At 46.8% G+C, this 23,163-nt stretch overlaps 1 protein-coding gene across 1 annotated transcript in view; it reads left to right on the top strand.

Moving 5' to 3' along the window:
- LOC138259331 (nesprin-2-like) overlaps positions 1-23,163 on the top strand; it is a 178,486-nt gene that overhangs the window by 136,393 nt on the left and 18,930 nt on the right. The window contains exon 8 of the mRNA XM_069206970.1: positions 12,553-12,632. Coding sequence (XP_069063071.1) covers positions 12,553-12,632 — 80 coding nt within the window. The remainder of the gene's footprint in view (positions 1-12,552; positions 12,633-23,163) is intronic.

Genomic DNA, 23,163 nt, shown 5'->3' with positions numbered 1-23,163 from the left:
CGTGCTGGTTTTTCAGAATGGCAGCCACATCCCGATGGTAGGCAGCCAGGTCGGCCCTGAGGGGTTCAATGTTGCATTCGTGCACACGCTGACTGGCTTGCTGTTGGAGTTGTTTGGTCAACTGGATGACAGCTGTGCAGATTGCCTTCTGTGTTACTAAAAGTTCCTCCAACAGCGATGTTCTGGCTTGCATTGCAGCTGCCTGATCAGCAGTTGACAGCATGCACGAACGCACCCCCTCAAGGCTGGCTGCCATAGTTTGCATCCCCACCCGCACCTCCTTGGCCAGCTCCCGCTGGACCCCAACGACTGTTCTTTCGAAGCTGGTGCCAGTGTCATCAGAGTCCTCAGCTGTGTTGGAGCTGGCAGGTCTTACAATTGGGGTGGCGGGTGGTTCTACTGTGGTGGCTGCTTCTTCTTGGCTCCTCCTTGTTACTGAAGGGGGGGTTTGGAGGCTTTCGAGGACCATGTCAATGGTCTCTTGTGTGAGGTTGATGGTCTCGTCATCCATGTCATCAGGGAACTCATGGACAGGCATATCGGCAGGAGATCCGTGTTCCTCTGCAAAGAAACAGGGTACAATTAGTGTGTCTGTGTTGAGATCATTTTGCACGAAGATACAAGCCTTTGGATGCCTTAACTTTGTACTCTGATTTTGTCTTGGTATCTGCTGTCCATCATAGGGCATTGTTGTAGGCCTATGGCCCACCTGTGTGTCACATGTATGATATGGAGCTATCAGACATGCCTGCCAGGTCATCTCTAGGTGTTGATTTGTAAATATTTCGGAATATGCATTTTTTTGTCCTACTCCTCCCTCGGTGTTTCACTATTGTTATGGAGGGACATTTGTTTGGGTGGGCTCTCATTATCCTACATGTGATTCTTGGCTTTCTAGGCAGCAGGATAGCTAATGGTGTGGGGGACTAAGTTTGACCCACTTGTAAATAACTCTGTCACCCAGATATTCTATTTAGCTCAGACAGACTAGCAGTGCCTCTGGTCTCCCACAACAGAGGAATGTTTAGAAGTCCAAGGCCATGACATCTTTGGGACTTCTCAGGGAAGTGGTGGTCATTCAGGTCCTACACATTTCTATCTTTTCCGGTATGTTCCCATACACAAATGACACAGACAGTATTTGTTTGATATGAAGTTTCATTGTACAACTGACTTGTAGGAATTTAGGTGTGAGCCCCAATAACCAAAACAATACACACAGTTAGAACTGAAATAGTCCGCAGGAGAGTAATACATTGGTACACAGCTATCATGGTGCCTAACAGTTTCTACTCTCCCTCTGCTTGTTCTATATATAGCACAGCATGTTAAGTTTGGAGCTTGGCTGTCTGAATCACAGGGGAGACATCATCCCTCATATCAGAGGAATGGGCTGGGATCTGGTTGTGCATCAGCAGCAAAGCAGCCAGCATCTAGATGTGATTTTCTGTTTGTAAACTCCCCCATGCGTGTCTTGGGACGAGGAAGTGAATTTAAAAGACATATGTCATTGTGATGACAAAGTTTCCCTACGCAGGAATGGCAAACCTTAACCCCTACCACATCTATCATCAACGAACCAGACGGTATCCTTGACTGGGGCACAGAGTGAATATGTTCTGGCAAACTCCAGTGCAGAAGTAGGCAAAACAGGGTGATTTGACTATTTGCCAACACCTTAGGACTGACTATTTGCTACATTAACTGATAGGAAGGGCAATGAGATTCATTTAGTGCAAAGTGCTCTGAGGCACTTAGATGTCAGCAAATGAGTATAAGTACATTCAGGGTAAGATGCACAAAGGCCTCCAGCCTGAGGCTATTGCGCAAAGTATACGTTTCACTTGCCACGCTACACTTTGACTGACTGTGGGTGTTGTGACTGCCCTGCCAGCACACTTGCCTCACAGGCCCTGCACCATACACTTTTTATTCACATTGCATGATCTGTACATGTTAGGTGGCATGACCTATGTATGTCAATGTTAGGATGTGGTATGGATGTAAACATTGTTGATGTTTGTATCTGATGGGGTCTCATGTGTGTCTTACTGGATTGGCCTGTTTATCGTATGAATGTCCTATTTTTTGGTTAGACTGTGCAGATGTGTTTCATTGACCAGTTGCCTGTGTCCCCTCGTCAATGTTGTTGTCTGAGCAGCATGACATTTGTGATGTAGCATTGTTAGGCAGGCACGTGAGGGACCCTGACGTATGCAGCATGTGTGTGTCGTTAGTGCTGTGTGGCTCCTATTGCTGTTTACTTAGGGTTATGTATGTGTCAGTTATGGACATTCGGCATTTAAGTGTACTGGTACCTTTGTCTTATTTCTAGGAGTAGTTGCAGATGTCATCCTCACCCCCTAATTTAGGTATGTATGTTCCAGGGTGGGGTTCCTGCCATTTGGTACTATAGCTGCCCAGAGATGAGAGGTGTTATTGTCAACTGTGGTGGCAGTTAAGTTGCAGTTGTTGTATTTGCTACTGCATTACAGGTAGGGACCTAGTTGATGGGGAATAGTTTGTGCAAAACAAGTGCCTGGATGTGGATTCAGGGTAGTGTCCTTCCCACCTGTCACTGGTTTCCCTTGGCTCTCTTGTTGTAATTACAGGATGTCCCCGTGGGACTGTAGTGGTGGCAGTATTTTGTCGTGCCCCGGCTATGGTCAGTACTGACCATTCCCCCCTGCCGTGCCCCTTTCCCCATGCCACTTCATATATGTGCTAAGTTACATGCATTGTGTAGTAGGTATCCCCCCCCTGCTTACAGTCCCCATTATTGCATTGTAATTCCCCATGCGACTTACCCTGCATGTGCGTAGTGTCGTGGTAGTCTGCGCTGTCCAGTCCTTGTATCCCTGTGACGATCTCCTCCGGGATGACGGCTGCGACCATCTCCTCCATGTGGTCCAGGGCCTCCTGTTGTGCTGGACTCCCCCCTCCAGTCTGCATTGCTGCCTTCCTGTTCCTGGCCATTTTCTCTTTGGTCCTACGTTTACAGTCATGCCAGCGTTTCTTACACTCGGTGACTGTCCGGCGTTCTTCAGCCACACTGTTTATCTTGTCCACAATTTGTTTCCATATGGCCCCTCTCCTACTGAGTGGCAATTTTGAGGATATGAAAAGTTGGTGCTGGTGTTCCGTCACCTCTTTCACCAGGATTTCCTGCTCCTCTGCACTGAAGCGACACTTTCTTTTTTTCTTTAACATGTCCTGGTTCCTGTATGCTTCCTCCTGGCTGGTTCCTGGTCTGCTCTCATCCTCCTGGGGTCTGTTGGGGCATCTAGGATCCATTTTGGGTCTCCTCTCCTGTAAGTGCAGTTTTCGCGCAAAAATGTCACGCAATAGCGTGAAAAAAACCGGCGTTTTCACGATTGCGCTGTCCCTTACGACAGACCGACGCTGTGTGCGTCACGAAATAATGACTCCCACCTGTTGGTTGCGCCGCCGTACGTCAAAGTATAAATTTGACGCCCGAATGGCGCATCCAAATGGCGTTAGACGGCGCAAATTTTTTTGACGCAAAACTGCGATAGCGCAGTTTTGCGTCAAAAAGTATAAATATGGCCCCAAATGTTACCCTCCCCATGGACAGCATAGTCTGTAGGACCTTGTGTGTGGGAGGTTCACCCTCTATACCTTTCCAGAGGGCCCGGATAGATCCTATTATCGCCTCAGACATCAGGAACTTCCCGCGAAGCAGACCAGTCTGCTTTGTAAGATCATCAAACGGGATCAGCGAACCCCGACTGTACAGTGCGCCTAGCATGTGCAAGTTCGTGGTCGTCCAGCAGTGAAGCTGTTGTTTTGTAAACCAAGAGAGGGGGTTGCTATGTGGCATTCCCACTAGAGGCGTAGCTAGCGCGTAAGGTACTTCCGTGTGTGTTCATCTAAGGTCTCTCCGCCAGTTGTCAAGAGCCGTCGTCAGCAGCACTCCCCTCCTAATGCCACGTGCGGTAGGCAAAAGCAGCCCAACCACCAGTCCAGTGCTGCTGGGATCTCCCCCGTCTGCTGCCAGCTCCGATAGCCCCACCCCGCTGAGCCACCGCGCAAGCCATTGTAACTGGGCTGCCAGGAAATAAAACTCAAAGTCTGGGACTCCGAGCCTCCTGGCATCTCGGGGCAGTCTCAGAGTGGTCAGTGGCACTCGTTGTCCACCATCCCAAATCAGTTCCCTAAGCAGCATGACCAGTGGTCGAAACCAAGAGGGCGGAAGGGTGATAGGCAAATTAACAAAGTAATATAGCAGTCTGGGTAGCACAACCATCTTAATAAGAGATACGTGGGCCATAGTTGGAAAGCGCAGGGAGCGCCAGAAAGTGACAGTGGTCCGCAATGCCCTAATCGCTGGGCTCAAGTTACCCTCCCTGAGGTCCTGCATCTCGTGGTAGATCCGAATGACCAGATAACGGAAGATATGAGTGCCCAACATACTTCCTCCGGACAAGAAGACGGTCGGAAGTCTTTTGTTTATTTAGTCGGAGACCAGAAAAGGCCCCGAACTCATCTATCAGCTGGAACACCTGAGGTAAAGTTTCTAGCCCATTGTGGAGGTAGATAAGTAGATCATCTGAATACAGGGAGACTATATCGAAGCTTCCACGTCGACATATGCCCCATTCTTGGGCCTTATCTCGAAGTCTCGCTGCCAAGGGTTCAATGGCAATGGCGAATAGCAAGGGGGATAGAGGGCATCCCTGCCGGGTTCCTCTATATATATCATAGCTACAGGAGATTGTTCGTCCCGTCTTGACTCGGGCTGTAGGTTGTGTGTAAAGCAGCTTAACCCAGTCACCCCAGGCCCCGCCAAATCCCAGCCACGACATAGTGGCATCCAAAAATTCCCAGCTCACTGTGTCGAAGGCTTTTTCAAAATCCACTGACACAATCATTTCTGCCGGTTGAGGGGGATGAGCATCATCATAGAGCAGGGAATATAACCTACAGAGGTTATTGGAGGTACTGCTGGTGGGAATGAACCCACTCTGGTCTCCATGTATGAGGGCATTCATGTGGGGCAGCAGTCTTGCAGCAAGGGCTTTACTAAGGATCTTGAAGTCAGTGTTGAGCATGGACAGAGGCCTGAAGTCAGTAACCCTTCTGTCAACCTGCGTAGTCTTGGGTAATGGGATCACTATGGCTTCTCTGGTTGTGGCCAGCAATATTTTGGTCTTATAGGCTTCAGCATACATTTCTGCCAATCTAGGGGCCAGGACATCGCAGCCCAGTTTATAGAACTCCAGGGGCAAGCCGTCAGCACCAGGAGTCTTACCCGCCGCTAGCATTTTAATGGCTGCCTTAATCTCCCCTACAGAGACCTGCACACCATCCCTTCCCTAACCTCATCAGTCAGAACAGTCTGAGGCAGTGCAAACAGAAATCTCTCCCTTATGGTAGCTGAGTCCACATGAGTAGAGTTATACAAGGATTTATAGTAAGCCGTGAACTCAGCATTGATCTGAGTAGGTGTGTAAATAATATTTCCCTCCCTAATCAAGAGGCGGGTGATCGGTGTCCCCCCAATCTCCGGGCGAATCAGCCATGCCATTAGCCTCCCAGCTTTCCCTTCCTCGTCATGCACTTTGGCCAGATAGGTCCTGTAGTCATGGCATCTGAGGCGTTCTGGCGCTGATGAGTATTTCTCCCTGAGCTCCAGTAGTTTTGCCTGTGCTTCTGGTGAACCATCTAGGTCATTGTCACTTCTATGTAAGTCATCCTCTAAGTGCTAAATGTCCTGTTCAAGGTCCTTACGGATGCCCACCATCTGCCCGAGGCAATGGCCCCGCACCACTACCCTTAAGGCCTCCCATTCAATGCCCCTACTGGACACCGAGCCCGGGTTCGGTGTCAAATATTCCAACAACCTATTTAGTAGTGCTGTGTGGAACACATCATCTTCCAACGCTGCTGAGTGTAAGCGCCACGTCGGACAGGTTGGCGAGTCTCCATCGTGGTTAGATGGATCAATAGCGGACTATGATCAGATACAGTCCAGCCCAAGTATTGAGAATGCGTAGCCGATGCACTAAGAGAGGTTGAGCAGAGCATTCTATCTATTCTAGTGTGCACATGGTAGAGTTGGGAATAGTACGAGTAGTCTCTACCAAGAGGGTTCTGAAGGCGCCGGATATCTACCAGGTCCCAATGTGAGATCCAGGTCGACATGCCCTTGGCCACTCTGACAGCGGCTGACCCCTGCAGCGGGGCGGTAGAGCGGTCCAGATCAGGGTCCAGTACCCCATTGAAGTCTCCCCCAAGTAGGAACGGAACATTAGCAAAACGTGCCAACCGAGCAGATAAGGTGTGTAGGAACTGAAGTTGGTCCTGATTCGGGGCATATATACTGCCTAGGACCAGTGGCCTGCCATATAGTCGCCCCTCCACTAATGTATATCGACCCTCCCTATCTGTGTCAATATTAATAGGCTCAAAGGGGACCCCTGCTCTCACCCACACTGCCGCCCCTCTTGCATAGGCCGAGTATGTGGTTGCAAACAACTTCCCCTGCCAATGCCGACGAAGGCAATCCACTTCCACCTGGGTGAGGTGAGATTCCTGCAACATGGCAATCTGTACACCCCTGCGCTTCATATAAGAAAGTATCTTGTGTCGTTTCGCAACCTAACCCATAGCCCTGACATTCCAGGATAGTATTTTAGAGAAAGGACGTGTCGCAGCCATATCCTCCAAGAGGTCCGTCAGGGAGCTCGTACCTCCCTCTCACGCAGCTCCCTAATGACCATTGCAGTAGCACATCACACATGTCTAAGGGACCACAGGCTAAGACAGGCAATACTAACAATCCCTGACTCTCCATACCAAGAGCAGACAAGCAACTCTTGCTCGCCCAAACCATAATAACCAGTATATGAACAAGTGATGTCATCATCCGACTGGATCGTCCAGCGGGTGATCTGGGGGCAGACATGGAGCACAAAAATGGTCCACCAATGCCCTGCCAGCCCACCTCTGAGCCGTATAGGAGCAACAGGGCTGAGAATATGTAGGCCCCCCGGACTCAAACGATGTCATCTGACGTCTGAGGCGTCACGTGGGGGAGGCCCTCCGCCACACTAGGCACTGATTCTATATCTGTGGAGTCCTCTCCGTTTAGGGACTCAGGCTCCGATCTCTGGCCATCCTCAGAGCTTCTCGCCTCTGTCAGGGAGGCCGCCGCCTGCAGCGCAGCTCTCTTCCCCTGGTGCGCCTGTTGTCTTGTGGGTTTTGTCACCTGGTGGTAACCTAGGGAGTCTTTGGAGTGTCTTCTCTTGCCACGACGTCGAGGCTGGTTGCGCTCCACTTGTTTGGGGGCTTGCAGTGCCCGCTGGGTAGGACTCCAGCCATTTCCATACTTCATCAGATTCCTGGAAGAAGTGTGTGGTACCATCTAGTATAATCTTCAATTTAGATGGGAACAGCAAAGAATAACGGAGCCCCTCCTCCGCAGGGCTCGTTTCACCTCCAGGAAGGTGGCATGTCGAGCTTGGACCGCCAATGTAAAGTCTGGGAAAAAAGTGGCATGGCCACCTTCCACCTGAAAGGGGCCTATCTCTCGGGCCATCTGCAACAGCAGGTCGCAGTCTCGATAATGTAAAAGCTTTGCTACCATCGGTTAGGGTGGTTTTACAGGATCTGGCCTACAAGTCGGGACTCGGTGCGCTCTCTCCAGGGCAAAGAAGGGCATGAGGAGCGTTCATTCATAATGGTGCGCAGCCAGGTTTCCAGGTAGGCCACTGCATCTGTGCCCTCAACACCTTCTGGCATTTCAACAATTCGTATATTATTGCGCCGACTGCAGCCCTCCGCGTCTTCAGCACGACGTTCCAATACCTGAACCTGCTCAGATCGGCAGGTGACCTGAGCCCGGAGGGCCCGGTGTGCGGGCTGCAGCTCCTCCAGAGATGTTTCAGTAGCTTCCACCCTGTCTACTAGCTTATGATGATCTGTACGTAAGTGACTTAGTTCAGAGGAGACCTTTCCAATTTCCTGAGTTTGCTTAGTGTCCTCAATCGCCCCAAGGATCTTACTCAAGGTATCCTGCATCGTGGTGGGCGCTGCACTCTCCTCAGGGACACCACTAGCCAACTGGGGGACATGCCCCTGCTCTACCTGGGGTATTCCCTGTATTTTGTGCCTGAGTTTTCCCATAGTTAGTTAGGCTCTGGGAGCAGCCGGGATTCACCTCTGTCCAAATGTCCAGTAATGTGGATGAGCGAAATAGATCCCCCACTCAATGCTTCACATGAGGGTCAGGCCAGCACCATCACAGCCATTTCTGCACTGGCATCTCCCATCTCCACCTGAACGGGGCCACTTGCCATGTGGGCGATGTTATGGGGGCAGCCACAGCCATGGGCCCTACGCCAGGCACCCTCAGATCAGACCTTCCAACGTCTGTAGGGGAGGGAGGGGCAAGGGACACCCCCACTGTCCATGCTTCTCGGGGGGGCCCTCCACCACCACCAATGCCTCCCTGCGCAGGGGGTCGCAGAGTCCAGGGGTCCCCCTCGACCACCTCACTGTCTCCTCACCTCTTTTCAGGCACCCCACGCTCCTCACTTCCACTCCCGTGAAGGGCCACCTTCTTTTGCAGCACCACCAGTGCTGTTATATAGGGATCTGAGCCGAGCCTCACCCCCAGTGCCTCCTCAGACGTGCACTGGGCGGCACAGCGCATCTCTCGTTGGGGCCGCACTAGTCCTTTGACGCGCACGCACGGCCAGCGGCATCATCAACGGCACCCCGCGCCCCCGCACCCCCGGGGGTCCTCCGAGGGCCGGCCGGCCCCCCACCACCACCTCTCCGATCACAGCCGGGGGCGGTGCACCGCTCCCCACTGCCTCGCTTCAGCTCCCAGGTGCTCGCCAGGTACGGGGACGCGCGTACGCACAGCCCATGTCTCCGCGACCTAAGCGGTAGGCCAGCCAGGGCGCCCGCCCAACTCGCACGGCTCACGGCAGCACCCAGCTCTTCCAGAGACTCTCTCTCCCCTGACTAGCAGGCCCCCACCTGTTCAACGTATCACGGAGGCCCCCCAATAGCCTGATATTGTCAGGATTTTAGGCAGGCCGGCTCAGAGCTCCAGATCTAAGCGGCCGCCATCTTAGGCAGTCAATCTAAGCCCCCTTTTCAAACAGTGCCTTCACCTCCAAGTCTAACGCACTGAAGCTGAAACAGTGTAGTAACCCTTCAATTAACAGCATAGTCTCTACTCAATCTTTGGAAAAATGTCATAGCTGAGCTTGGATTTAATGTCCCCAGTTTACTAAACAGGAAGTGGCGTTATGGCCACAGCTGGCAACATTGGAATAGGGGAACCAAGTTTGAGTCTTAGGTTGGTTCAACACCCTGTGACTCTGGACAAATCACTTCGGGCCTAATTTAGATGTTGGAGAAGGGGAATACTCCATCACAAACGTGATGCATATCCTGTCCGCTCTATTACGATCCCTTTATATCTTATGGGGATCATAATACGCTGGATGGGATATCCGTCACATTTGTGACAGAGTATTCCATCCGCCAGCATCTAAATCAGGCCCTTAATCTCTCTGTGCCTAAAAACACCACAAAAATGATTGTGTCCTTGTGTCAATTAAACGGTGCTCAGATAATGCTCCTTCAGTATCTTTGGGTCAAGTTCAGGCTACATAAAAACTGCAGAAGAAAGCACAGGAGGTTAAAAAAAAAATAAGCAACCACAAGTAGGTACGCATTTAGTGGCTTATTTATACAAAGTGAATCCAGAAAACATGGATAATTCACGGCTTGCCCTCTTAAATTGTGTGATCTTAAGCAAATATTTTATTTCACCAAAAATCCCTTTTTTCATTATCGCATAAGAAAGAACTTTCAAATATGGGAGCTCAGAATACCAGTTGTAGAAAAACAATGCATTTAATTTAGTAGTCTATAATAACAGCAACATCTTGCAGTCTGGGACTAAGGGCCATATGTACGAACACTTTTTTCCCATAGACACAGAATGGGGAAAAACCTTTGCTACATCTGGCCCTAAGTGAGTTGGGTGTCACCGCTCCAAAAATAGAGGGAAAATTTCACACTCCCCACCCTTGTCCATCCCCAGCTATCTCCTCTGCGTAGTTGCTGTTTCCTGTTCTTTCCCATGCTACCAGTTCAGTCGCTTCTGCTTTTGTGCAATTTCACTATTTTTTTTGGCAATGCTGTTTTCTTTACACTAGCTAAGTTCCCAGTGCAAACGTTTAGAGCTTTATTCACTTTTCTCTCCCTCTCAGGCCATGTACTTGGATATAATTCTATGCTCAACTCACTCACCTTTTTCTATGTAGTTGGCACTATATTATAGTCATCATTGTCCCATTTGTAATATACAACTACAGCTAGCGTAGGTACTTATAAAACACTTCCATTTCCTGGTTTGCTTCAGATCTTTGGTCACGTGATATGGGCTGGGAGGATAACTTGAGTGGTCACTTTGGGGAGAGCAGCCACAAGCAGTGAATACTGATGGCGCGGGGACACAAGTTGAGGGTCAGAGGTGCTTGACTCCAAACGTGCAGAATGTGATCTGCACCTTTGTTTTGAATCATTGTTTAAAGCATGAATCGATGCCACATAATTCCACAACACAGAATTCAACTCCATACAATTCCATTCCACACCACATAATTTGACACCAAACCACGTATTTCCATTTTACAACACATAATTCCACTGCACACCACATACATCCAATCCACACCACAGAATTCCACATCATGCCAAATAATTCAACGCCACATAGTTCCACTCCACTACATGCCACTCTACAACACACAATTCCACCTATGGTTTAACATAATACAGTGCGGGGGCTGAGGTTCAGGGGGCTCCTTAGCAAAAGTGGTAGATGGTGCGACAGTGAGGGAGGGCCCACCCACCCACCCAGGGCCCACCCACCCCCGGAGGGCCCACCCAACCCCATGTACTTTGCAGGTGCGGGCCCTCAAGTTTTGTTACGCTACTGAATACCACTCCACATAATTACACCTCAAAACACACAATCCCACTCCACATAATTCCCATACGTTCAATACCACATAATTACTATTCACATAATTCCACTGCACACCATGCCACATAATTCCACTATACATAACTCCACTCATCACCACACAATTCCAGCCCACACAATTCCACAATTTCACTATAACCCACATCATTTTACACCACATAATGGCCCTCAACCCAGTATAATTCAACATCATGCCACTTAATTCAGCTCCATGACATGCCACTTCACCGACACAATGCCACTCCACGTAAATCCACACCATGCAACATAATTACCCTCCACATAAATTCACTCTGCTCCATGCCATATATTTACACAACACATATTTCAACTCCACACCTTGTACATCCACTCGACTCCATAACACTTGTCTAAAAGACATTGACTACGTCAATAGCTCTTGGATTGCCGAGACCTATTGGCTTTGCCAATGCTTGTTTTTAATAGGTTTGACTAGGAGTTGTCAGCGGACCTGTTGACCAATTCCTAATTCCACTATACATAACTCCACTCATCACCACACAATTCCAGCCCACTCAATTCCACAAACAATTCCACTATAACCCACATAATTTTACACCACACAATGGCCCTCAACCCAGTATAATTCAACATCATGCCACTTAATTCAACTCCATGACATGCCACTCCACCGACAAAATGCCACTCCACATAAATCCACACCTTGCAACATAATTACACTCCACATAAATCCACTCTGCACCATGCTATATATTTACACAACACATATTTCAGATCCACACCTCCTACATCCACTTGACTCCATAACACTTGGCAAAAATACATTGACATTGACTACTTCAATAGCTCTTTGAGTGGCAAGACCTTTTGGCTTTGCCAATGCTTGTTTTTAAAAGGTTTCACTAAGAGGTGTCAGCGGACCTGTGGACCAATTCCTCTTCACATTAAAACTTTTTTCAGCATTCATGAAGGGGGTTGAGGGGGTCCAAAGGTGACCAGGTTCCCTTTGCACATAAGTTATCCCCCCTCTCTTGGGAGTCAGTAACTGATCAATGGTTTGCACCCAGAATTACAATTGCAAACCATCGAAACTCAGGATACAAGTCGCAGTTTGGAAGAGACACCTACTGCATATTCCTCCCAAATAGCAATTCATAAACTATATCTAAACTCATTTTCCAATTCAGAAACACTTTTCCGAATTGTCAAATGTACTGAGTAAATACAAAAATGCTTTTTCCACTGGACACAAATCCTCTGGTTTAGCCTGTACATCAGGCCCCTAAACGTTTATGAGAAAGAAAACTATAGAAATAAATACTGGAGGGGAGATTTGCATTATTAGAGTTAGCCATACAGCGGTCGCAGCATTATTCCTGGAATCTTGGCAGCAATATTTAATTTAGAAAATTCAAAAACACTCCTCGATCAGTACTCCTTGTCTACATACATCCTGCCTTTAGAATTAAAAGTTAAGTTAAAGTCTGAAAGCCATTTGGGTGTCCATTGTTATCTATGATTGCCTTTTCTTTCAGGAATCTACCCATTGGAAGAACCAAGGCAGAGGCACAGAGGACGGTCCAGACCAAGAAGGGCAAACAGCTCCAAGATTAATGTAAGTGAACTTCTTACATATTCTATAAAATAATCTAACTGTTTTAGTGACCTTATGAAAATATGCATGTTATTAGTTGTGCATTATATGTGTACTGTTGTGTTACATACATCTTCCCAGTGCTTCATTTGTAAAAAAAAAAAAAATGAAATTGCAGGTGCTCAAAAGTTTTCTTAAGAGGCTTCATTCCTCTCATCACACTGGCTCGGCCCACTTCTTCCTCTGGCAGCAGTCCCCGCCCCAAACTGAGGCCTATTACCTGGACAATACAAAGTCAGCAAGCCCACCCTGCTTAGGGAGGAGTTAGTTTTTTTCCCCATCCCTACAACAAGTGTGAAAAATATGGGACAAATAGTGCATTAACAACCCTGTTTTCATTTCAATTCGCTAACAATATTTCTTCTTGGGTCCAACTGTTCAAATAAAGTAGTAAACTTACATGAATATTATGTGACCGGGCATTTTGGACATCAAAATGAATCAGGCTATGTTAGGCTGTCTTGTACATTGGCCACAAATGCACAGGACACAGAAAGGTTCTGTTGAACCTGTCACACTTGCCGATTGAGTGGTAAGTCACGAGGTAAGGCAAAGCATTGGTGGCATCTGTTGGTCGTAGGAGTTCAATTTCCAATGGTGGGGATTGATTTTGGTAGTCCTTTTGACCACCCACCTTGTTTTCAGGTAACAAGTACATCTTGGTTGTGATGGATCATGCCACAAGCACCCTGAGACAGCATCTCTAAGGAGGACAGCTGTAAAGGTAGTAACTCGGATATGCCTGTGGATATTGTTTAGGGTGAGATTTCCAAAATACTGTTATTTTTTAAGAGGAACCCATCTTTAATTTCTCAAACATGAGAGAGATATGGGAGGAAGCTGGTGTGGCATGCTACCCACAATCAAAAGGGTTGGTGGAAAAATTCAAAAAGACCTTTCTAAGCATGATGGCAACTCTACCGGAGGAGGAAGTAGGATCTTGTCCTACCATATCTTTGTCCTATTGAGATATTCCACCAAAGGTGTTAGGATTTAGTCCCTTTGAACATCTGTTTGGGCACCCAGTGCGTGGTTCACTCAACTTGATTAACGAAGGTTGGGAAGGAACTCCTCAAAAGGAACTGGTGGACTATAAGATTGGCCTCAGGAAAATGATGCAACAATGCATAGGTCAGACGAAGAAAAACTTCAGCCAAGAGAATAGCTAATGATGGAACTGTATAATCAGAAAGCAACACTGGTTGGGTACCAAGAGGGTCAGCAAGTGTTGGTGATGAAGTCCATTAGCCACAGAGGATTGAAGGATAAGAGGTGTGGACCATACAAGGTAGTTAGGAAGGTTTCTGAATTAAACTGCTTGGAGGGTACAGGTGCCCACTGAAACCAGAAAGGTGTTCTATGTGAACCTGATCTGCTGCATAGTGATGTACAAAATGGGTCTGTGGATGGGGTAAAAAAGTACTTGGTCGATTATTTCCACCTTTCCTTACTGACTAGTGGTTTGACACATGTCTGTGTCAATGACATTAATACAGGACATTTTCTGCCAGTGAAGAACAAGACCTAGTGGATCTGTGACTGAGTCCAGGAATGTATAAATGAAGAGGTGCTTGACTTGGGAGTGGTTGAGGAATCTTGTAGTCCTTTCAGCAGCCTAGTGTTGTTTGTCCCCGAGCAGGTATCTGCAGACTTGTGCTTTTGTGTGGACTTTGTGTCCCTCAATAAAGTCACATAGACAGACACACATCATATCCCCAAAGAAAATGAATTAGTGAACCTGTTGATTGTTGACGAGTGTGATGGACGGAATGCTGAACAATGTCAAACATTCACCCCCAGTACAGAGATCTGGGCCTAAATCCATCATTTTTTTGCTGCCCATGCCATTCCAGTTTGGACCCAGCAATATGCAAATCAGTCTTGACCCTGTTCCCCATGGGAACAGTCCAGCCCGAACTGCCAGGCCAGGTCTTCCCTGGACAGGAACAAGCATCCTGGGACCGGTTTCGGGGTTTCACCCCTCACTGGGCATACCCTTCCCACTTAGGGTGACAAATGCAAAAAGAAAAAGTGATGGATGGAATGCTTAACTATGTCAAACATTCACCCCCAGTACAGAGATCTGGGCCTAAATCCATCGTTTTTTTGCTGCCCATGCCATTCCAGTTTGGACCCAGCCACATGCAAATCAGTCTTGACCCTGTTCCCCAGCCCTTCTCTGGACAGGGAACAAGCATCCTGGGACCGGTTTCAGGGTTTCACCCCTCATCAGCCAGGCTAGCTTGAATCCAGTGGCATGGGAAGCACGAGACCCACATCTGGGCATACCCTTCCCACTTAGGGCGGAATACTGAACAATGTCAAACATTCACCCCCAGTACAGAGATCTGGGCCTAAATCCCTCGTTTTTTTGCTGCCCATGCCATTCCAGAGGGACCCAGCCATATGCAAAACAGTCTTGACCCTGTTCCCAATGGGAACAGTCCAGACCGAACTGCCAGGCCAGGTCTTCCCTGGACAGGAAACAAGCATCCTGGGACCGGTTTCGGGGTTTCACCCCTCATCAGCCAGGTTAGCTTGAATCCAGTGGCATGGGAAGCATGGGACCCACGTCTGGGCTTACCCTTCCCACTTAGGGCGACAAACACAAAAAGAACAAGTGATGGACGGAATGCTGAACAATGTCAAACATTCACCCCCAGTACAGAGATCTGGGCCTAAATCCATCGTTTTTTTGCTGCCCATGCCATTCCAGTTTGGACCCAGCCATATGCAAATCAGTCTTGACCCTGTTCCCATTGTTGACGAGACCTGACCATGTTCGATCAGCAGCTATTGGCAAATCGCTTTAGTGCAAAGAGCCAAGGAGAAGAATGCATTCTGCATGCTAGAGCGATTATTCCAGTTCATGGTGATGTCTTTTGACCTAAATATTGCTCCTGTCACTCTCCAGTGCCTGGTGAACTGTGTTCTATCAGGGCCAGAAGTGTTCTGCATGGCCTACCTAATGATGCAGTGTTTTGCAATTCTTGGGGGATAACCTGAAACATCTACACAGTAGGCGCTGTTATGGATATGTGGGCGAAATTGAACATCAAGGCAACCGAGTTCCAGATCATACAGTCAATTGTATGCTCTGGAACTGGTGTCAATTTGACATCAGGTGGGAAACAGAAAGATGTGCCCACTGGATGCAAAGATTCATTGTGTGTTAGGGAGGTGTCCACCACTCAGAAACAGATAACCTTTTTAGGATTCACCAGATTTTAGAGAAACTTTATTGCCAACTATGGTACCCTAGTTGCCCACTGACAACTTTAACACCCAAGAAACAGCCCAAGAAATGTATATGAACTGAGGAGTGCCAGAAACATTTGAGAAACTGGAGATCACTATGCAATGTACTTCTACTGAAAGCCAGTCAACCCATCATTGTACAAACAGATGCCTCAGATGAAGGAGTTGGAGCAGTACTGGCTCAACTTAATGTTAAAGGTGGTGAGTGTTGGTGGCCTTTATCAGTGGTAGGAAATGTCACAGGAAACATAAGTGGGAGTCCAATCAGATGGAATGGTTTGCCATTGTGTGATCTTTGAGAAGGTTCTGGACGTATCTATTTGGGACTAAAACTGTGGTACAAATAGATTGTAAGCCACTCAAATGGTTGATGGCAATAATGTGTGGGAATTTCTAATTGCTGATTTGGTTTATTTTATTACTAGGTCTGGATTTCACAGTGAACTACAAAACTTAAATGAATCATGGGAGTGCAGAAAGACTTGTGCATCTGTTTTGGCAATCCGATGACAAGACTTCTCCAATGGAGATTAGGAAACTAGGTACTCAGATCTATGGGGGGCTACTGTTGGGACAGTGTTGCACCCATAAGGTAATTGGGTGGGCTCCCTTTCCTGTGTGCCCCCTGCACGTATGTAGAGCCTGATTTTTTGATTTATGGTCCTGGCGTCACACGCTAATCTAGCCTGTGTTCAGAGGCCCCTTGGCCTGTCCCCGACTATGAGTAGGCCCTGGACTTGTCCTGTCTGAATGGGTACACCAAGCATGTTAATTTTCTACCAGTAGACTGCTGTCCTTGTTATGGGTTTAGCATTTAGAGATGTGGTGACAGCATACCATGTCTTGAGAAGTAATAGTGTGACTATGATCTGAGTCACTGGAGTGGATGCTAAGCGTGGTAATGTGGTTAGCCTGCATGGTACATGCATAGTGTATGTGAGCGAGTCAGAGTAATGTAGGCCTATGGGATCCATTTTTATATACCTTTGGCCTTGCCTTGCTTATGATAGAGGTGAGAACTGTGCTACCAGACAGTGGAAGTTGTATGAGATTGAGAACCCACTTTGTATTTGAGTATGAGATTCTGGGTTTGTGATTTATACCAGTTCGTAATGTAAAATTAATCCATTGGGCCAGGATGGTGAATCCAAGTTAGTTTATTGATGCTCATTTCAAATAAAGTTCATAGACATTTGGACAGAAAGCCATAGAGCCCAAAGGTATAAATCACAAACCCAGAATATCATACTCTAATCCAAAGTGGGTTCTCAATCTCTTACAAGTTCAAGACTTTGATTTGGGGCAAAATTGGTCCATACCCGATCTGATAACCCACGAGTGCACAGAAAAGGGCATTCTTAAGAAAGAGAGATTTAGGGCATAGAACGCTGTTCTTTTGAAACAGACAGTGGAAGTATATTGCTCACATTCCTGTAACTAGAGGGGGTAAACCTCAACACCAAAGTCAGGGGAGAGGAGCTCCTTTGAGTAGCCTATGAGGCCTTTTTTAGAGAGGAGTTATTGATTAGTCTTTCTGAACACTGCCATTTGAATGGCATGGGTAAAGGGTGAGACTGCAGAATGTGTTGTAAAAGATGAGGAAATATTGAGGCGAGGCCTGCCCTTTTGTCCTTCCCTGAGAACACTTACAATTTGGCTGATGCCAGCCACATGCGTAAAATGCAGGCCTCTTTCTACCTCTGTTAGGGATTGGCTGGAGATGGCCCTGCTGAAAGGGGTATCATTACATGCAAAAGCCTTGTCTGGAGAAATGCCTGGAAAGGTCACTTGGAAGGAGAAACACCCTGGTTTTACTATTTCAGACAGTGGATCCACTCCTACTGTCTTCAATTTGTGTATAAAAGTGGGACCGCACTGTTCCCACTGATTGTTCCAGTTCAGAGTCTCAATGGCCAAGGAGGGAAGTGTTCCAGAGACTACTGAGAGGGCTGCTGTGCACCCAGGGTTGGTGTCTGCCTGACAACCTGCTGTCTCCCAAAGGAGGGGAGCATCACCTGAAGGCTGTATATATTGCTGAATGCTATATATCTGTCCTGAAGCTTCCAGAACCCTGCTTCATGCTGAGAGATGGAATGAGTTAGCTTACCCTTCAGGTGAAAGGACTGTCCAGGAAACAGTGAGGTGAAAGCACATCTTCTGTGACTGTGGGGCACCCAGAGGTGCAGATGGCTTAAGAGAGATCCACAAGGAATTAGGGACAGAGGGGCCCCACACGTTTTCCTTTCTTGTCCAGGCCGGTCCTGAGATTCCCCTATAGTATGATTGCCATGGCCAACTAAGAGCTGTAATTTCGTGTTGAGATCAGCCAATACGGGTCTGTAACTGCCAAAGTTGTGATCAGCTGGCGCAGGGCTGCAACTGCTGAAATTGTGACTGGTCCGTGTAGGTCTGCATCACCTGAATTTGTGATAAGCCCACAAATGGGCTGCTTCCGCCAAGCGTCACCAGGCTGTGTCGAGGACTTTGTCATCAACCCACTGCCCCAGCGTGGGCCCCTTGCCAGACCGAGGGGCCCACGACTCTGGTCCAGGCCAGACTATGCCACATCAGGACTGTTGCCTCCCACTATTGTAAACCACAAGGCTCAGAGCGGGTGCGCTGCTGAACTGGCTCAGTGCCGAAGTTGGGCAACACTAATTGACTGCCTGCTGGAGGCTACCACACATCAGTGTGCACAGGTGTGCCCCGCGGTACCAGGCACGCTGAGGCAGACCTGTGGGTACTGATTCTATTAGTGAGCTGGTACGAGGCTAACAAGGTGGACTACACATACTATTTTGGGGTGATTTAAACTGCACTATTGCCAGTCATGTTGTTATCCCCTAGATTTAGAGGGAACCATCCAGAACTGAGTAGAAAGCCTGTGGAAAGTGAGGATAGTGAGGAAGCAGGGTGGGCACAAGTTCTGCCAAGATAGAGCAGAGATACACTAAATTGTTTCATCTGCTAGTAGTTTGTAGTATTCAGTATCTTTGAGTAATAAAGAACTTTCTTTTCTACAAGATGAGCATATAAATGGGCATTCAGTTTAATGGGTTGTTGATTGATTTCTGAGCTCTGTGGCCCACACAGCCTCCCTGAGAAGGCAGTGAATGCTCACCCTTGCTACCCTGAGAGTCAAGTTTAGAAAGGGCTGTACTTGGCCTAGCTTGCAGAGTCATAATAAGAACATCCAAGACAAACCACCTGGCCCCATACAGTTGAGGTCCAGCAACCCCTGCTTGCTCTGTGACAACCCCTGAATGGGGTCTGACACACGTAATAAAACAAGCTGAATAATTAACTTGTGCAAAGTTAGATAATGCATAAGATGAACAAGCAGAATGCAAGCTACTTTCCCCCAAAAAGGTATACCACAGGTAGAAGAAACGCATAAACACCCACACACACACACACCAGGTATCACATGGACATTGACAGAGCACGCTTTCCTTGCCTACACTGAATAGCTACAGTGCAGGTAGGCAGCAGCTGTGCACATTTTGCAGCTGCACATGGTAGGCAGGATAGGCAAACAAGGGACAAAATATGCTGGACAGCTTCCGCAGCTTCTTGGACCTGAGAATCTCCTGACCTAGACTTAGACTGTGGACTGTTGTTGTCTGCTGAAATAGTAAATAGCCCATCGGGCAGGGATCGCATGTGCACATTAAGCAGTTCTGCAGAGCAAGTAGTACATGCCAGGTAGAGGGCAGTCTCATAATGCTTGAGTGGAAGTCAAGCACATGGATTACCTTACACCTAGCCTTGATTTCCACTGGGTTTATCTTTTGCTACTGAAACGGAATAAGGCTGTAGATATGTGATCCATGTATCGTTTCAGAGTTTTAGCCACTGTGAGAAAATGCCCCTTTTGTATGGTCAACCACATTTTTGCTAGACTTTACTGCTGATTTTTAGACTCTGCACACTGTGGCACTGCTGTCCATTACTCAGTGTATGTGTTCTGAATTCTTCAACATGTAAGTCTCCTGTAAGACTTTAGTATATGGTGTAGAAACTACACCCATGGCATGGAAAGATAAATGTCACTGCAGCACTTGGGGGCATATTTAAGAGCCCCTAGCGCTACCGAAACATCACTTTTAGTGACGCTTCCGTGGCGCTATGCCCTGCGCCGTATTTACAAGGTGGCATTAAGCCACTTTTTGTGGCTTAACGCCACCTTGTAAATATGGCCCCTTCACACGTAGCCCTTTGCGTGGAAGGGGCGTGCAATGGGTGTTGCTGTGGGCATGTGCAAAATGTCAAATATGGTCGCAAAGTCACTACATGTAATAACTTTATAGTTGTACTTAAGTCATTACTGTCTCCACCCTCTTTTTCAGTCTACACTCTTGAGTAACTTTAAAGTCACAGGAGAATAGTCCCAAGTTACTCAAAAGTGTAAGCGCAAACTTACATGTGCAGATTTACTCATGTGTAAATTCACCATTGTGAATAGGTCCCCCTGCCTATGGATCAACAGGAAGAATAGAGGCGACTACTATCATGACTGGTGTCATACCCCCCTGAACAGGGGGAGATATAGAGTACCAACACCACCAACCACAAATAAATATCCTACTTCCAGCAAATGACCAGTGACAAGGACATACAAATCTATTAGAACCCTGTCACTCTTGGAAACAGAAGAACATGGTTTAAAGCCAGTACCCCACTCAAACAGGAGAAGCATGCCTACTTTCACAACCTCCAGTAAGGCTTGATGGACATAGATGAAGGCTACTGTCTACCCAGTCTAGAAGCCAAGGGACAGGAAAGATTTAGAATCCAAGGCAGACAAGTGTTCTTGATTCAAAACAACACTTGGACTACTTGAAGGCCACAGATGAGTGAAGCAGAATGCATTTTGTTATTGCATATGACTATTAGCTAATTATTGCTCTGATGTTTAATAACACATTTCAATAGGCAACTGACATTTAGTAGATAGTGTTGCATGTATAACTACAAAAGGGCAATTACTCTTCTGTGATTATGGTTAACTTCTGAATAATAAGGAAAGCATTTTCCACACATTTCGACTAATTTCCAGGAAAATATTGAAAAGGTGTTTGTGAATCTATGAGCGTTTAGGCACTAGGGACCTCTTGTACTGAAGAGTTGCCCATTATCTAGGTAGGCACCAGAGAGGCAAGAACATGTTGGGACCATAAACAACCATCTTACTTTTTTTGCGGTCGAAGGAAGAAACTAATAAAAGTGAGGTATTAGTCAATCTTAATTTAATTTCAATTATTCAGGTAAAATCAACCACCAAAACAATACAATAATACCCTTTACCCTTGGTTCTACAAGTAACAGCACAACCAAGATAGAAATTTGAGAAAAAGAACGCTTGACAGAAGTGACCCCACCTCTGACACAGTTTATGTCCTGCATGAGACGCAAATACACGATGATGAAGTTTGCTACAACAGTGGGTGAGGGCTATAATTGTCCATTTTGCGCATGTATATCAAGTTAAGGGCCCAAGGTTTATGTGATCTAGCTTAAACACAAAATTTCATAGGGAAATTTGCTCAAGTGTAATGCAAAAACTTCTAAAATGATTGTTTTGCTTAACACTGTTGGAGGATGGTGTCTGGTCTGTCTTGGAATCCTTCTGTTTTATGGTGTTTATCTCTACAGCAGTGTTAGGGGTATACATAAACATTCATAGATATGTGGAAAAAGATTTTAATTTGATAACATGGCTCTCGGATACAAACCCTTTCAACTGTCTCTGGCTCTCTCAAAGAAAGATGATTTTTATTCTGGCAGTCCACTCTAGAGTTGGCAACCAGCTCTTGCAGTTGTTGTTGACACTATCATATCAAGATAAACCGCCCAAGCAGGATTGGGGATGGTGTTGAACCTCAAGCATAAATGAGGCAATGTGTCCCTAAATGGCACCCAAACACACATGAAATAATTAAGATTTTAAGGAAATAGCCTCCCTGGAGTCTGAAGTAAATTGTAAACCATGAAGGTTTATTAAATTGACTCAAGGTAAATTAAACAATAACAAAAACTATGGTCAGAATGCACATCAGTTCAATATAGGATAATAACATAAGGCTCCATCAAATGCAGAAGAGAGCATGACATGAAGTCAAGATTCAGACACAAATATTTTAAGTCCAAAGTTTTTTACAAACCGACAAGGATTCACTTTCTAGAGCCGACCTGTCAGAATACTGGCTAAACTCCAAAATGTACCATTTTTTTAGAGAAATTCACAACATACGTCAAGGAAATTGTGCAGTCAGCATAAGACGAGGAAGCTAAATGAATCATAATGCTGAATTATACATCGTCATCCATTGCCACCGTTCTGACCCTATACCCTAATCGAATATTAATGTGCCCTATTCTAACCTAATGTCATCAGATGTGGCAGTACAAATCTCTCACAGAATGAAAGCAGCTCTTCAGAAAGAGCCTTGAATGTTGTGAAAGACTTCCTCTGTGGTGCGTCAAGAATAGTACATCAATATAGAACATTTTAACAGTGCACATTTTGAAACTATTGCACATTGCAGTATTTTTGCTTTCTTAATGTTCATTGTTAAGCACACATTTTAATACATCAAAATCATACTTAACTGTCTCGAATCCAGCCATGAAAAAACTTTTGATATGCTCTTCCACCAAATTTTTGCACAATGTTCAAACTTAGGGGCAGATTTATGAAAAGTGGCTCTGCACCGAGTGCAACGCCACTTTCCCTGCGCCCCTTAGCACCCCCGCTACCGCCACCAGGTGTGCACCGTTTTTAAAATATGGTGCACCATGGCGCAGGGTAGGGGGCAATAGCGTCCTTCAATGTGACGCTATTAATGTACTCTGCAGGAGTAGAGCCAAACTGTTGGCGCTACTCCTGCATAGTACATAGGGCCCCATTCTAAAGAATGGAAGCGTCCTTTTAACGCCTGCTCAAAGCAGGCGTTAAAAGTGCTGTAAACAATGGCGCAAGGAAATCTCATAGATTTCCTTGCGTCATTTTTTGGGCCTCCCCTAATGGGGGAATGCCCCTTTGTATACATTATGACTGGCACAGGCATAATGTAGCACAAAGGGTTACAGAGTGGCACAGGGATTTCTGCTTCATTGGGCCACATGAACGTAAAAAATAATTACGTTAATGTGGCACAAGGTGGCGCTAGGGGACTGTAAATATGCCCCTCAGTTTACCAAATAATGACATAAGTTTCAAAGTAAAAAAACA

Source organism: Pleurodeles waltl, chromosome 9 (assembly GCF_031143425.1).
Source record: "Pleurodeles waltl isolate 20211129_DDA chromosome 9, aPleWal1.hap1.20221129, whole genome shotgun sequence".
NCBI lineage: Eukaryota > Metazoa > Chordata > Amphibia > Caudata > Salamandridae > Pleurodeles > Pleurodeles waltl.
The sequence above is the reverse complement of the archived record's forward strand: the minus strand, read 5'-3'. Positions and strand labels throughout refer to the sequence as shown.